Below are 13616 nucleotides of genomic sequence, written 5' to 3'. Positions count from 1 at the left end.
ATTTTACGGACTGATTTTAATGTATATATTACATAACTCATACTGAATAATGTATGATTATTGATTTCTTCAGTAAACCAATAAATAGGTTTAATGCAGATCTTTGACATAAAGACAAAAAATAATGCTTACGTGGAACGAGGCCATACTAATAAAATTCGACCCGGGCCAAGATGAGTGTACAAGTCAACAAATAATAATATTTCAAAACTTAAAATTCAGGTGTAGTTGATTTTATATAAAGTTGATAGTTAAAAATTATAAGATAAAAATTTAGTCAAACCAATTAAACAATCTAAATCAATTGTAAAGTCGACTCCTTCTGACTTTTCGCCTAAAACATACATGGTTTCCACCAATTTTTTATCCTAAAAATGGAGTCTATGTATGTGTATGATGATAACTAAGTCAAGAAAAGAGTCTCAATGATGAGAAAAGAGAGTCCCTCTCACTATCACAGCCAGTCCATATATTCATTACTCACTTCTCCCAACACATATACCAATTAATCCCTCTCTTATCTCTCTCTGAATCTGAATCTTAGCACTATCTATAGCTATGGCGGTTGCAGCAGGAGGAGGAAAAGGATTCACGGCGGCGGACATGAAAGGCCTAACCGTGCAAGTGATAACAGGGCGGTGGTTCGTGGTGTTCGCGTCCTTCCTAATCATGTCAGCTTCAGGAGCAACTTACATGTTCGGCCTCTACTCCAACGACATCAAAACGGCCCTCGGCTATGACCAAACTACCCTCAATCTCCTAAGCTTCTTCAAGGACTTAGGCGCCAACTTAGGCGTTCTCTCCGGCCTAATCAACGAGATCACCCCTCCCTGGGTGGTCCTCGCCATGGGCTCCGTCATGAACTTCTTCGGCTACTTCATGATATGGCTCTGCGTCACATCAAAGCTTCCCAAACCCAAGCACTGGCAAATGTTCCTCTACATCTTCATCGGCGCTAACTCTCAGTCCTTCGCCAACACCGGCTCTCTCGTTACCTGCGTCAAGAACTTCCCTCGAAGCCGCGGCGTTGTCCTCGGAATCTTGAAAGGCTACGTCGGATTAAGCGGTGCCATCATCACGCAGTTGTACTACGCTTTCTACTACGACGACTCCAAGGCTTTGATTCTTCTCATTGGCTGGCTTCCCGCTGCTATTTCCTTCCTCTTCCTCCGAACCGTTCGCTACATGAACCCCGTTCGTCAGCGCAACGAGCTCGCCGTCTTCTACAAGTTCCTCTACATCTCCCTCGGCCTCGCCGGATTCCTTATGGTTATGATCATAGTTCAGAAGAACGCCACTTTCAATCAGACCGAGTACGGTGCCAGCGCCGCCATCGTTCTCTTCCTTCTCCTCCTCCCTCTCGCTGTTCTCTTTGGCGAAGAGTATAAGATCCGTCAGATCCAGCAGCATTCCTCCGGTGACCCCTTACCGGAGGTAAAAGTAGTAGCTGCTGACGAAGAAAGAAAGAATAAAGATAGAGCACTCGTCACCGGAGTGGAAAAAGAAACTAAATGGTGGGAAAATGTTTTGACTCCACCGGAGAGAGGAGAAGACTACACCATTCTCCAAGCACTCTTCAGCATAGACATGTTGATATTGTTCTTCGCCGGAACATGTGGGTGTGGTGGAACGTTAACCGCAATCGACAACTTGGGTCAAATTGGAACCTCCCTTGGGTACCCAAAGAAAAGCATAAGCACATTTGTGTCACTAGTGAGTATATGGAACTATCTCGGTCGAGTTTTCTCCGGGTTTGTTTCTGAACACGTGCTAATAAAATACAAATTCCCAAGACCACTCATGTTCACCATGATTCTTCTCTTGTCTTGTGTTGGACACTTGCTAATAGCATTCAATGTCCCTAATGGTCTCTATGTGGCTTCAGTCATAATTGGATTCTGTTTTGGAGCACAGTGGCCTTTGATTTTTGCCATTGTTTCGGAGCTGTTTGGTTTAAAGTACTATTCAACTTTGTATAACTTCGGAGGCATGGCGAGTCCTATTGGATTGTATGTGCTTAATGTGAGAGTCACCGGGCATTTGTATGACATAGAAGCGAAGAGGCAGTTGGCGGAATCTGGTATCAAAAGAAAGATTGGTCAGGAATTGAATTGTCTTGGGACCAGTTGTTACAAGATGTCCTTTGTTATAATTGCTGTAGCTACTTTTACTGGAGCTATTGTATCGCTTCTTTTGGTGGCAAGGACATATAGCTTCTATAAAGGTGACATTTATAAGAGGTACAAGGTGGAGGAGGAAGAAGAGGAGACTCAGGTACCCGGCACCGCCGCTGCCGCCGAGATGACTGTGGTTCAGAACGGCCGTGAAAATGGACAGGGAACTAAAGTAGGGGCATGATCATGACGGGTAGAAATGTTTTTATAACTCATTTTTCTTCTTAGTATATTGTTATACTGTATTGCTGATATAGTCAACAGTTAAAAAAAAGAAGACTGAGTGTAACAAGTGTTAGAGGTTTGGAATTTAGTAAAAAGAATTATTAACAGTTTAGTTGAATGTGTAAAATTATTTAATATTTTTATTATTATTTTTATATAAAAATATTTTTCATATGCTCATAATGCTAGGTAGTAGTTAAACATAAGGATAGTTTTGTAATTTTGTTTCCCAAGCCGCTACGGCATGGGAAGGAAGAAATAATTTAGTGAGTTTTTGTTGTGATTGGTAGTACAGGTAGGTCCACCGTTGTGTTTTTTTGTACTCTTTTACAGTTTACTTCAATCATATGGAAATTAATGGCAAAATATTTTTTTTTCCTTTTTTTTTTACTGGACAGCAGCTATATGTAGGAGTGTGTGAGTGTATTGTGTATCTAAAATTGGAAGTTGTCCAATCTATTAAAGTATTTAGAATTGGAGGTTGTCCAATCTATTGATAAAAAAAAAAATAATAAAACACATTATATTAATTTTCTTAAATGTCTCTAAAAAATCCACAAAATGTAATTGACAAAAAAGTAATAAATTAATCAGCACTTTAAACATTTGTAAGTAGATTATAAATTTATGAATGCTCTAAATATTTGTGGATAAAATTAGTAGTTTATCCATTCTTATACACATATTTAACTAGCAGCCTACGCCCTACGGGTTAAGTGGTGGTTAATGAGTCGTTAACTCACATCAAGGATGCAGCATTATTAATGATGATTTTATATCCGTTCAGACCAACAAGTCAAAAGCGTTTTGTGTCTAGCCCTGTTTATGAGGCCATATTATCTATAATGACACGCCAAAATTCAATAAACAATGAGTTTGAAAATTCCTTTCCCACCTGTGTATGTGAACATATATACTCGCGTGAAAAAATAATCTTCTCATGAATGTAACATGATCATTTCATGATTAATTTTTATTAGAGTAATCAATCGAAGATATGACAAACGATGTATGAATATGATTAGATTATATTCTTTTTATGTTTAAAAGGAAAAAGAAAAAGAAAATTAAATTCTTGTGTGTACCCCCAATGTGGAAATTAAAGTACAAATCAAATCACTGAATTGGATCTAGGAATTTTAAAGTAGAGAAAGTTATATATATATATTAACTAGCTATAGGAATGAACTAACAAGAACACATACACACACAAACATTTGTTGTTTTCGAATTTTGGCTGAAGAATTAAATTGATTATCTTAATAGTTTATTGCATCGCAGATTGATACAGTGATCTCTCATGCTTTAGAATTTTCTTCCTTCTCTTCTTCTGATTTTTTTTATTGGATTTAACTAATACGTATCCTAAAGATACATAATAAATTTATTATTAATAAAATATTTTAATTTTTTTTATTCAATAATACAAAACTAACGCATTAAAAATTTAAATTTTTATATTTTCAATAATAAATTTTTAATTTATAAATATAACATGTATTCTTAAAGTACAAAATAAATAAACATTTTTATTTTATTTTATTGTTTTTGTCTTTCTTTCTTCAAGTTGTCTAACCGGCTAGCCCACATTGAACCAATAGTCATACTTAAAGTCTCTTTCGGATACCTTATTAAGTCATAATTTTCCACACATATTTGAAAGACTTTTAAAGGAGAGTATATACTAATTAATGGCTCAAATTAGAGGAACAAAATGTTAGAATTCCAAGTGATAATAAAATTTCACAAAAAACAAATTGAAAAATAGACTAAGATTTAATTTGGTTAAACAACTTAATTAATTTTTTTTAAAAATAGTTTAAATAATAAATAATTATATTAAAAGTAGTTTATAAAATTGATTTCTTTTTCAGACTTAAAATATTTTGTGAACCCGGTTCTTAGTAACAATGAGCTTAGAAAAACAATAAAAAAAAAATAGCAAAGTTTGTTTCGCATATCCATCATAGTTGTGTACTTGTGTTAATGTGTTAATGGTTAGAGAGTTAGAGTCAAGATGTGCATTGCCAAAACGGTCATATATGTTATTTTGGTTTACGTAATGGATGTAGATTGTAGAGATATTATTAGTGATCTTTCCACTCAAATGAACTTGAATGCATGGCAATCACAAAAGGAGAGTAGGAAATTAGGCATTAGCTTTAATTGAGTATCAACAGGTAACTAAAAGTAGTGCATACACTTCTATGTATTTAATGCACATACATGTGAACTGCTGCACAACATCAGCAAAATGATGTTTATATTACAATTTAAACAATTAAATATTATTATATCTTTTCGAAAAACCTGATATTTCTTAAATAAAAATCGATGAATGGGTCATCATGTTAGATATAGAAAAGTCTTAAAATGATAGATAATTAGATATCAGTTTCATCTTTTGCATAGTTGCACTTAGTCCGTATATAGTACGTGTAAAGAAAAGGATAGATAATTAGATATATCCCACACAAATTACAGAATAGATTTGTATGGGCACAATATGTGCAACCATCATTATCTATTTTTCCCATATTCTTTCCTCACAGGCACGCACACAAAATCTAGAAATTTGATATTCTCATTGAATTTATGATGGTGATGATTTTATTTCTCAATGCTCAAAAAGATTGGAAAGTGATATTATTACATTGGAGTTATATGTATAAAACGAGATTTGAACTTTTGACATTTGTTTAAACGTACTAATAGGCTAACTATTATACTAAGTCACGTCAATTTTCATACAATCGCTTGTTAGAATTTTTATTTTGTCATTAGTTTTCTTCTTCTTTTAAATGGGCTTTGATTGTTTGATCTTATATAGATGTATATTGGTTTTATCAGGAAGTTGGGTGTATGACACAAAATGTTAGGTATGATATCAAGTTGGGCTTAGAGTTATGGGCCGCAAGACCAAAAAAATTATGGGCCGGGTGTTGGTCGTTCAGGTTCTATGTGAGGGTAATTGTGTAAATGCAACAAATCAGCTGATGCCATTTGCTTCTGGTTCTATTCATTTCTCTCTCTCACTCTTTTGATACTCTCATTCACACACTCCCTCACTCTCCACTTACACTTTCTCTGCATGCATTTTCATCGGAAATGACGATCAAAGACAAGGGAAAGGGGAAAGCGGTCGCCGGAAAAGCTTCAGCCGCCAAACGGAAGCGCGGCGTTGACGATGACAAGACCGGCGGTGGACGCAACAAGAAGAACCGTGGAGTTCTTCAGTTCTTCGAAGATGCTGCCGAGGACTTTGACGAAAGCGATGACAGCGACTACAGCGATTTCGACGATGGTATGGGGATTGGAATTACCTTCTCGCATTTTCTCATGCTCGTACATTTTATTCGCTCGTGGTTCTCTCGTTAGAATTGCTAGGGTTTGGCCACATTATGTTGTTTCGTTCACATTTTGGTTATTTGCTGAGAAATGGTTCTAGATTTTTGAGAAACGGATGTTTTTCCCCTCTAATCTTAGATTTTCTGAAATTTTTCTGACAGATTTTTTTGAAGAGGAATTTGACACTGTTCAGCCGAGGATGAATGAACAACCTAAGGGAGGCAACAGTAACCTTCCATTTGTCCCCAAAGAAGAGGTGATTGATGAAGAAGAATTTGATAGAATGATGGAGGAACGCTATGGACAAAATTCTAAGTTCGTCTCATTTGCTGGAGATGAGTTTGATGACAAAATAATTGATCCAGATTCTGGCGTCAAGGAGTTCGCTCCAACCATCTGGAAAGTCAAATGCACTGTATGTCTCATGAAACTTGGGTTTTGTTATTCTGTAAGACTGAAAATTGCACGGCACATAAACATTATTTGGTTGCAGGTTGGGCGCGAGAGGCTTTCAGCTTTCTGTCTGATGCAGAAGTTTGTTGAATTGAAAGCATTGGGCACTAAGCTGCAGATAATATCTGCTTTTGCTGTAGATCATTCGAAAGGATTTGTGTACATTGAAGCTGAAAGGCAATATGATATACATGAGGTAGCCTCATAGTGTTGGAATTTGATTAGTTTACTGTTGAAATGTGTCTACCATTGGCTAAATACTGTGTTGTTGTTATTTCCAACATTCAATTTCAGGCTTGTAAAGGGATTACTGGTATCTATGTAAGTCGATTGCAACTTGTTCCAAGGAACGAAGTTTTTCATCTGTTCTCTGTTCAAAATAGAAGAGTTGAAATTAATGAGGGCATGTGGGCTCGCATAAAAAGTGGTAACTACAAGGGGGACTTAGCACAGGTACTAGTGCCACAAAGGAGAAATGTCTTGGATTTATACGATGCTATCTGACTCATAAAATGCTGATTCTCCTTGTTTGTTCTGCATTTCTAGGTTGTGGCTGTTAATAATACGCGCAAGAAGGTTACAGTGAAGCTTGTTCCAAGAATTGATCTACAAGCATTGGCTGCGAAATTTGTAATGTGATCTGCTTTAGCACGATTTACAGACACACACACTCTCTCTCTCCCCTTTTCTGTTTAATATTCCATGCATCCTTAGTTATGAAGATGCCCGGTTTTAACTTAATAGTTATTTTGTATCTGCTTCTAATATGTTTATTGTGTCATGTTGTTGGGGTGAGTTCAAGGGAAAAATAGTGAAATAGATAACCATTGAACTGGAGAGGATTCACTATGTAGTCTTCAATTCGTGGAAAAACTTATTGAATTTGTTGAGTTTTGTGTCTTGCTTTAATACAATAGAATACCTGTTGAAATTATGAATTCAGGATGTTGACTACTGTCCTTTCCCTGCAATCCATCTTGAAATGCGTGCATTATTTTTTATCTTTTCAATATGATATTTGGCCTAGTTGCATTGTGTACTATTGAATATTCTGCTACAATTTATTATTTCAACTTTTCTTTAATTATCTAAGATATATCATAATATATGGGCTTGAGTGTAAAAAGGTTATACTCCTATTATTGTGTATAGAAATATAATTAAATATGGAACATTTTCCTCATTTTTACAGGGTGGAGGGTATTCTCGCCAAAAAGCTGCTATACCAGCCCCAAGATTAATCAGCTCAAGTGAACTTGAGTAATAAATTTTGTACTCATAACTTGTTTACTTTCTTGTTGATGACTTCTCTTATGTGGTTTTTTTCAATAACTTTGGCAGCGAATTCCGACCTGTTATACAAATCAGACGTGACCGTGACACTGGCAAGGTTTTCGAGGTTCTTGATAATCTTTTGCTCAAGGACGGATATGTATACAAAAAAGTATCTCCAGATTCTCTAAATTTGTGGGGTGTGGTGCCAACAGAAGAGGAGCAATTGAAGTTTGGACCATCTGAAAACAATGAATCAAAAGATTTGGAGTGGCTCTCTCAACTTTATGGTGAATCAAAGAAAAAACGGATTGTAAGGAATGATAAGGGAGGTGGGAAAGGAGAGAGCTCATCAGGTACTGGTGTGGAAAATGGTTTTGAGTTGTATGATCTTGTGTGTTTAGGGTAAGTCCTTGTTTTACATTGGCAATTGCCATTTTGATGATATTATATGATATAAATTACACCAACCACAACAAGCCCCCACCCAAAAAAAAAAAAAAATTTAACATTTGCTACATTCTTTTTGCTGGATTTTTGCAATTGCAGCAAGAAGGAATTTGGTGTAATAGTGTCCATGGATAAAGAGGATAAATACAAGGTACAATTGTTACTCATAGCAGCCTTTTGATCTTTATCATCTGTTTTTATGAGATAATTCTATATTTCTACTCTAACTTCTCTTTGCCATAGATTTTAAAAGAGACTGCAGATGGGCCTGCTACTGTATCCGTCGAACGACAAGAAATAAAGAGTGGACTTTCTGATTTGAAATTCAGTGCCCAAGATCAGCACAATAAGACTATAGTTGCTAATGATACTGTCCGTGTTCTTGATGGTCCATCTAAGGTCTGATGCTTATTACTAATAGGCAAAATGGTCTTGGTTTGGTAGATTTTGGGATATCTATGCCCTACTTGAGTTTTTCTTTTCCTCATTAATTTTTTTCTTAATATCATTTTTCCAGGGTAGGCAAGGCATTGTTAGGCATATCTACAGAGGGATTCTCTTTTTGTGGGATGAATCTCTTGAAGAAAATGGTGGTTACTTTACCTCTAAATCTCATGTGTGTGAGAAAGTTAAGCTTACTGTTGACGATTTGACTGGAAAGGTTTGAAATCTTTTCTTCCACTTTACGAGTATCCTGATAGGTTATGACTTCCTGATGACCCCGTTTGAGTCTTGATGTTTTTGCATGTTGACATATATGCAGGATGGTGAACCGGGTCGTTCAGTCTTTGATGATGTGCCATCATCACCAAGATCCCCTCTGTCACCAAAAAAACCATGGCAAGCAAGAGAGAACAATCGTGAATGTCTGTACAGATGCATGACTTGTTGACTAGTTTTTTAGTCGTATATATTCAGAATTCTGATTTTCCAATCTCTTGTGCAGTTAATCGTGGGGACAACGATAACATGTTTACTATTGGTCAAACCTTGAGAATTAGGATAGGTCCTTTGAAGGGATACCTCTGTCGTGTCATTGCCTTACGCCGTTATGATGTTACTGTCAAACTAGATTCTCAGCAAAGGGTTCTTACAGGTGTGTTTATGGTTGTTTCTTCTTGATTTTTGAATATTATATCATCATTTATAACAATTTCCATGGAATTCTTTCGTTCAGTTAAATGTGAGCACCTTTCTGAGGTTCAAGGGAAAAGTACTGCCATGTCAACAAGGTATTCCTGTGATTGAGAAACGTTTGTATGTTTAAACTTACTTTTTTCTGATTGAACTTACTTTTTTCTGATTGCTTTGATTGTGTCTGTAATTTATTGTTCGTAGTTGCTTACGTTTCTTATATCAGCAGTGATCCTGATTCAAGTTCATTGAAGCCATTTGATCTACTGGGTACTGAAGGCGGCTCTGGTGGGAACCCCTGATTCTCTAATATACATCATTCATTTTCTATTTACAGTTGATTAAAGTATCGATTGATGTGTCTGATTATTACACTTCGGTAGTCTATTTACCATAATACCATTGCATTTTTTTTGGACATGCTTTTGATGATTTTACATCTGGGCATATTTAAAGGTTGGTTAGATGGAGTTGGAACATCAGCTGGTGGTGGTGGATGGAATGCTGGAGGGACATCAGCTGGGGGTGCTGCATGGAATGCTGGAGGGACATCAGCTGGGAATGCTGGAGGGACGTCAGCTGGTAGTGATGGTGCATGGAATGCTGGAGGGACATCAACTGGGGGTGCTGCATGGAATGCTGGAGGAACATCAGCTGGTGATGATGGTGCATGGAATGCTGGTGGGAAATCAACTGGCAATGCTGCATGGAATGCTGGAGGGACCTCAGCTGGTGGTGATTGCACTTGGAATGCTGGAGGGACCTCAGCTGGTGGTGATGGTGCATGGAATGCTGGAGGGACTGAAGGTGGTGGTGGTGGATGGAATGCTGGAGGAACTTCAGCTGAAAGGTTATTTCATAGTGATATTAATCAAACTTCTTGATTCATTTGTGTTATATTCAATTAAATATATATTCTGCCTAAATTATTCACGGAGCTTTCCGTTATCTAAGGGAATATTTGCATATAATCCAGATATTTTTCAGGAATCCAGCAAATGGTTAAGAAATTCGTGAGGAGTTAATTTATTGTCATACATCTGGATTAGGGTGTTAATTTTTTACCCCAATTCTATTTGCCTTTTAATTTTATATCCCAATTCTGTTTGCCTTTTTTCTTTTCTTGGTCTTATAATATTCATCTGCAGGAGTACGTGGAATAAGAAACCAGAGTCTACAGAAAATGATATTGGTTCCAAGGGTAATTACTCAATCCAATATGTTTAGCAAGCTGTTCTTCCAAGTTTAATTACTTTCTCATCAACGGTGTCCTTGTTCTGTTAATATGCAGGTGCAGAAGATACTTCTTGGGAAACTAAAAATACTTCAAAGCAAAACTCTTCATGGGGTGCTGCAGGGGAGAAGATTGCAGTTGCTTCTGATCCAGATCAGTCTGATGGCTGGGGAAAAGGTGGAGGCAGCTGGGGCCAGGCAGAGCGTAAAATTGGCAGTGCAGATAACAACAATAATAATGAATGGAAAAATAAAGGTAATGATTCAAATGGAAATCAACCCTGCGGATGGGGCGGTAAAAGTAACTGGAATACTTCCAAATCTTTTCAAGATGGTGATGCACATAACAAAGAGAGTGGAAACCAGACTTCTGAAGTGCAAAATAGCAATTGGAATTCTGGATCAAGTGATCCTAGTAAAGATTCTAGCTGGGGAACAAAAAGCAACTTGAACAACAATTCTTCTTGGGGTGCTGGGAATGAAAATAAGAATTCGAACTGGAGTTCTGGGCATAGCAATGCTGAAAATCAAGAATCCAATTGGGGCAAGAAAAACAACTGGAACTCTGAGAACAGTGGAAACCAGACCGCCGAAATGAACAAAAGCAGTTGGAATTCTGGATCAGGTGATGGTAATAAAGATTCTAGCTGGGGAACAAAAAGCAACTGGAATAACAATTCCTCTGGGAGTACTTGTAATGAAAACAAAAACTCCAGCTGGACTTCTGGGCATAACGACGCTGAAAATCAAGAAAACAAATGGGGCAAGAAAAGCAGCTGGAACTCTGAAAACAGTGGAAACCAGACTTCTGATCGCAACAATAGCAATTGGAATTCTGGATCTGGTGATTCTAATCAAAATTCCAACTGGGGCAAGAATAACTCAAACAGTTCATCTTGGAGTGCTGGAAATGCAACCAAGACATCCAACTGGAGTTCTGATGCTGGAAATCAAGATTCTAGTTGGGGGAAGAGCAATTGGAATTCTGGATCTGGTGATACTAGTCAGGGAAACAACTGGAAAAGCAATAGCAATTGGAGTTCAAGAAATGCTTCAAGTGGTGAAAATGATGGTCCAAATGAAAATTCTGAGGAAGGAGCTGGTGGTGGGAACTGGAGAGGTGGTTATCAAGGTAGAGGCGGCTCAGACAGAGGTGGTTTTAGAGGTAGAGGTAGGGGATTTGGCGGCCGGGGAGAACGCGGGGACTTCGGTGGCCGGGGAGAACGCGGGGATTTTGGTGGCCGGGGAGAACGCGGGGGCTTTCGTGGTCGGGGTGAACGTGGGGGCTTTCGTGGCAGAGGTGATCGTGGTGGGTTTGGTGGCAGAGGTAGATCAGATGGGGAAGGTTCTGGTGGCAGATGGGGATCAGAGAGAGGAGATCGTGGTGGGTTTGGTGGTTCTGGTGGCAGATGGGGATCAGGGAGAGGAGATCGTGGTGGGTTTGGTGGCAGAGGTAGATCAGATGGGGAAGGTTCTGGTGGCAGATGGGGATCAGAGAGAGGATTTGGGGGCCGAGGCCGTGGAAGGGGTGACCAATCTGGAGGTTGGAGCAGTAGACGGGATTCTGGTGGGGATGGTTCTTCTGACTGGAAGGACGGAGATACTGTTGAAGGATGGAAGAATAGTAACAGATCTGGGGCATGGAACCGGGAAGGTGGTGACAAGGATGGGCAGAGCTGGAGTCAAGGAGGTGGAAGTACTAAGCAATGGTCGAGCTGGAGCTCAGGTAGTGGAGGGGCAGCTGGCGGCAGTTGGAATAGCAATGAGTCTAAAGATGGCGCCGGCGGTACTTTCCAAGGAGACAACAGTTCTGGTTGGAAAAAGTCTACTGCTGGAGAGACCAATGTTCAGGAGGGTGGCTGGAATAAGGGACCTAACTCCAGTAATCAAGACAATGGTTGGAAGTCCAATTCTCGCTCAGGGAGTGAAACCGGTGACCGAGTTCCAAATTGGGGTCAATCCAGTGCTGCAGATAAGGGTCAATCCTCTGGCCTGGGTCAATCCAGTGCTGCAGATAACAAGGGTCAGTCATCTGGCTGGGGTCAATCCAATGCTGATGAGAAGGGACAATCATCTGGTTGGAATCAACCAGGAGATGGTAAGAAAGAAATAATGGTCAATCCTTGGTGATTTATATGTTAATGAAAAAAACTGTTGCAGTGCAAAATTACTTGTGTCCGGTTTACAAAATCATAATAATTTAGAACTGCAAATCATACTGCAACTAATATTTTATCCAAGTACACCAGATATATGTTCTGGTTTTAGGAATCATAATTATTTAGAAGTTGCTGCAAATCATTCTACAAGTAATCTAATATTTGAATTTTAGAAATTTACTATCGCACAGTGTTCATTCTCATGTACACTCAAACATGTGATTTATACATTGTATGTGGGTGCAGGAGGCTCGTGGGGCAAGAAAAGTGATGGGGGTGCCAAGGGATGGTAATTATCGTCTAACTGATACAAGGAAAACGAGCTCAGGCATTTCTAGTTCAGTGATAGCTTGTTTATAAATCTTCCATATGAAAAAAACCGTACAAATCTATCTGTTGCTAAATGACGTTCTTATTTCCGTTTAATATCATTGTAAAAGGATCTGATGAACTACTAATCCTCCTTGCTGTGCTATGCAATGGAAGTTTCGAAATATACTTCCCTAAACCCGTGTGATGCTTGTTAGTGTTACTTTGTTCTTGTGGAAACGGTCCTATTAAACCCATGTCAATGCGTAGGGAAACAGGAAACTTACTTCACAAACAGCCTAGTGTTTCGCTGGTAATTACTTGTTTGTCAAACTCGAACATTTTCAGTGTTATTTATACTGCCATGATAGAGTTAACCATAGTTATTCCTTACGACCGAACGGCATTGTCGCAGCTGTTTTTCCATGCAAATGACTGGAGACCCAGTTGTCGAGCTTTTGTAACGTTCATACAACTATTTGGACATTGTAAGCCAAAAAATATTAATATTATTATTGGTAGATTGGCTAAATTTGATGAGAGTTCTATAAAAATTATGAATTCACAACATACAAAATTGACTTTTCGTACATTACATATAAAAGAAAAACAAGGGAAAAAATTTGAAATTATATATCAATAAGTTTTTTATTTTTTATGTTGAAGACAAATAAGTTTTGGATTAATTAAAAATACAAAAATATATATTTTTTTTAAAACGCAAAATTTTTAAGTCTTTTTAGCAATTAATTTGTTCTTATATATTTTAGATGAAAAATTTTAAATGTTTCATATTTTAAAAGATAAAAAACGTTCTTATATTTTTAATTAATCAAGAATTTACGTATTTTCGAATTAA

General features: G+C 37.8%; 2 protein-coding genes and 1 long non-coding RNA gene across 5 annotated transcripts in view; 2 read left to right on the top strand and 1 right to left on the bottom strand.

Annotated features, from left to right (window-relative positions):
- LOC107617348 (protein NUCLEAR FUSION DEFECTIVE 4) overlaps positions 1–2517 on the top strand; it is a 20814-nt gene extending 18297 nt beyond the window's left edge. The window contains exon 2 of one of the 2 annotated variants that reach the window (XM_021111020.1): positions 1645–2517. In XM_021111020.1, the coding sequence (XP_020966679.1) occupies positions 1645–2358 (714 nt within the window). In that variant the 3' untranslated portion in view covers positions 2359–2517. Of the gene's footprint in view, positions 1–347 lie in introns of those variants that run through there. The other variant, XM_016319097.2, reaches the window with a different exon arrangement.
- LOC107617347 (protein RNA-directed DNA methylation 3) lies at positions 5386–12997 on the top strand. 2 transcript variants are annotated; one of them, XM_016319095.2, is made up of 18 exons: positions 5386–5703; positions 5909–6162; positions 6241–6396; positions 6495–6653; positions 6747–6830; positions 7393–7460; positions 7542–7877; positions 8022–8073; positions 8166–8321; positions 8440–8583; positions 8686–8788; positions 8869–9018; positions 9100–9154; positions 9286–9344; positions 9513–9906; positions 10205–10257; positions 10348–12387; positions 12695–12997. In XM_016319095.2, exons 1-18 carry the CDS (start codon positions 5508–5510, stop codon positions 12739–12741), a joined length of 4506 nt encoding a protein of 1501 aa, XP_016174581.1. In that variant the 5' UTR covers positions 5386–5507; the 3' UTR covers positions 12742–12997. The 2 variants fall into 2 exon arrangements, with proteins under 2 accessions (XP_016174581.1, XP_016174580.1); XM_016319094.2 differs by having other exon boundaries at positions 9283–9344.
- LOC110266408 lies at positions 9634–10186 on the bottom strand. The gene is made up of 2 exons (XR_002353769.1): positions 9820–10186; positions 9634–9780 (listed from the first exon to the last, which is right to left on the bottom strand). It is a non-coding gene; the product is annotated as an uncharacterized LOC110266408 (long non-coding RNA).

Source organism: Arachis ipaensis, chromosome B09 (genome assembly GCF_000816755.2).
Source record: "Arachis ipaensis cultivar K30076 chromosome B09, Araip1.1, whole genome shotgun sequence".
Lineage (NCBI taxonomy): Eukaryota > Viridiplantae > Streptophyta > Magnoliopsida > Fabales > Fabaceae > Arachis > Arachis ipaensis.
Note: the sequence above shows the minus strand (reverse complement) of the source record. Positions and strands in the feature narration are given on the sequence as shown.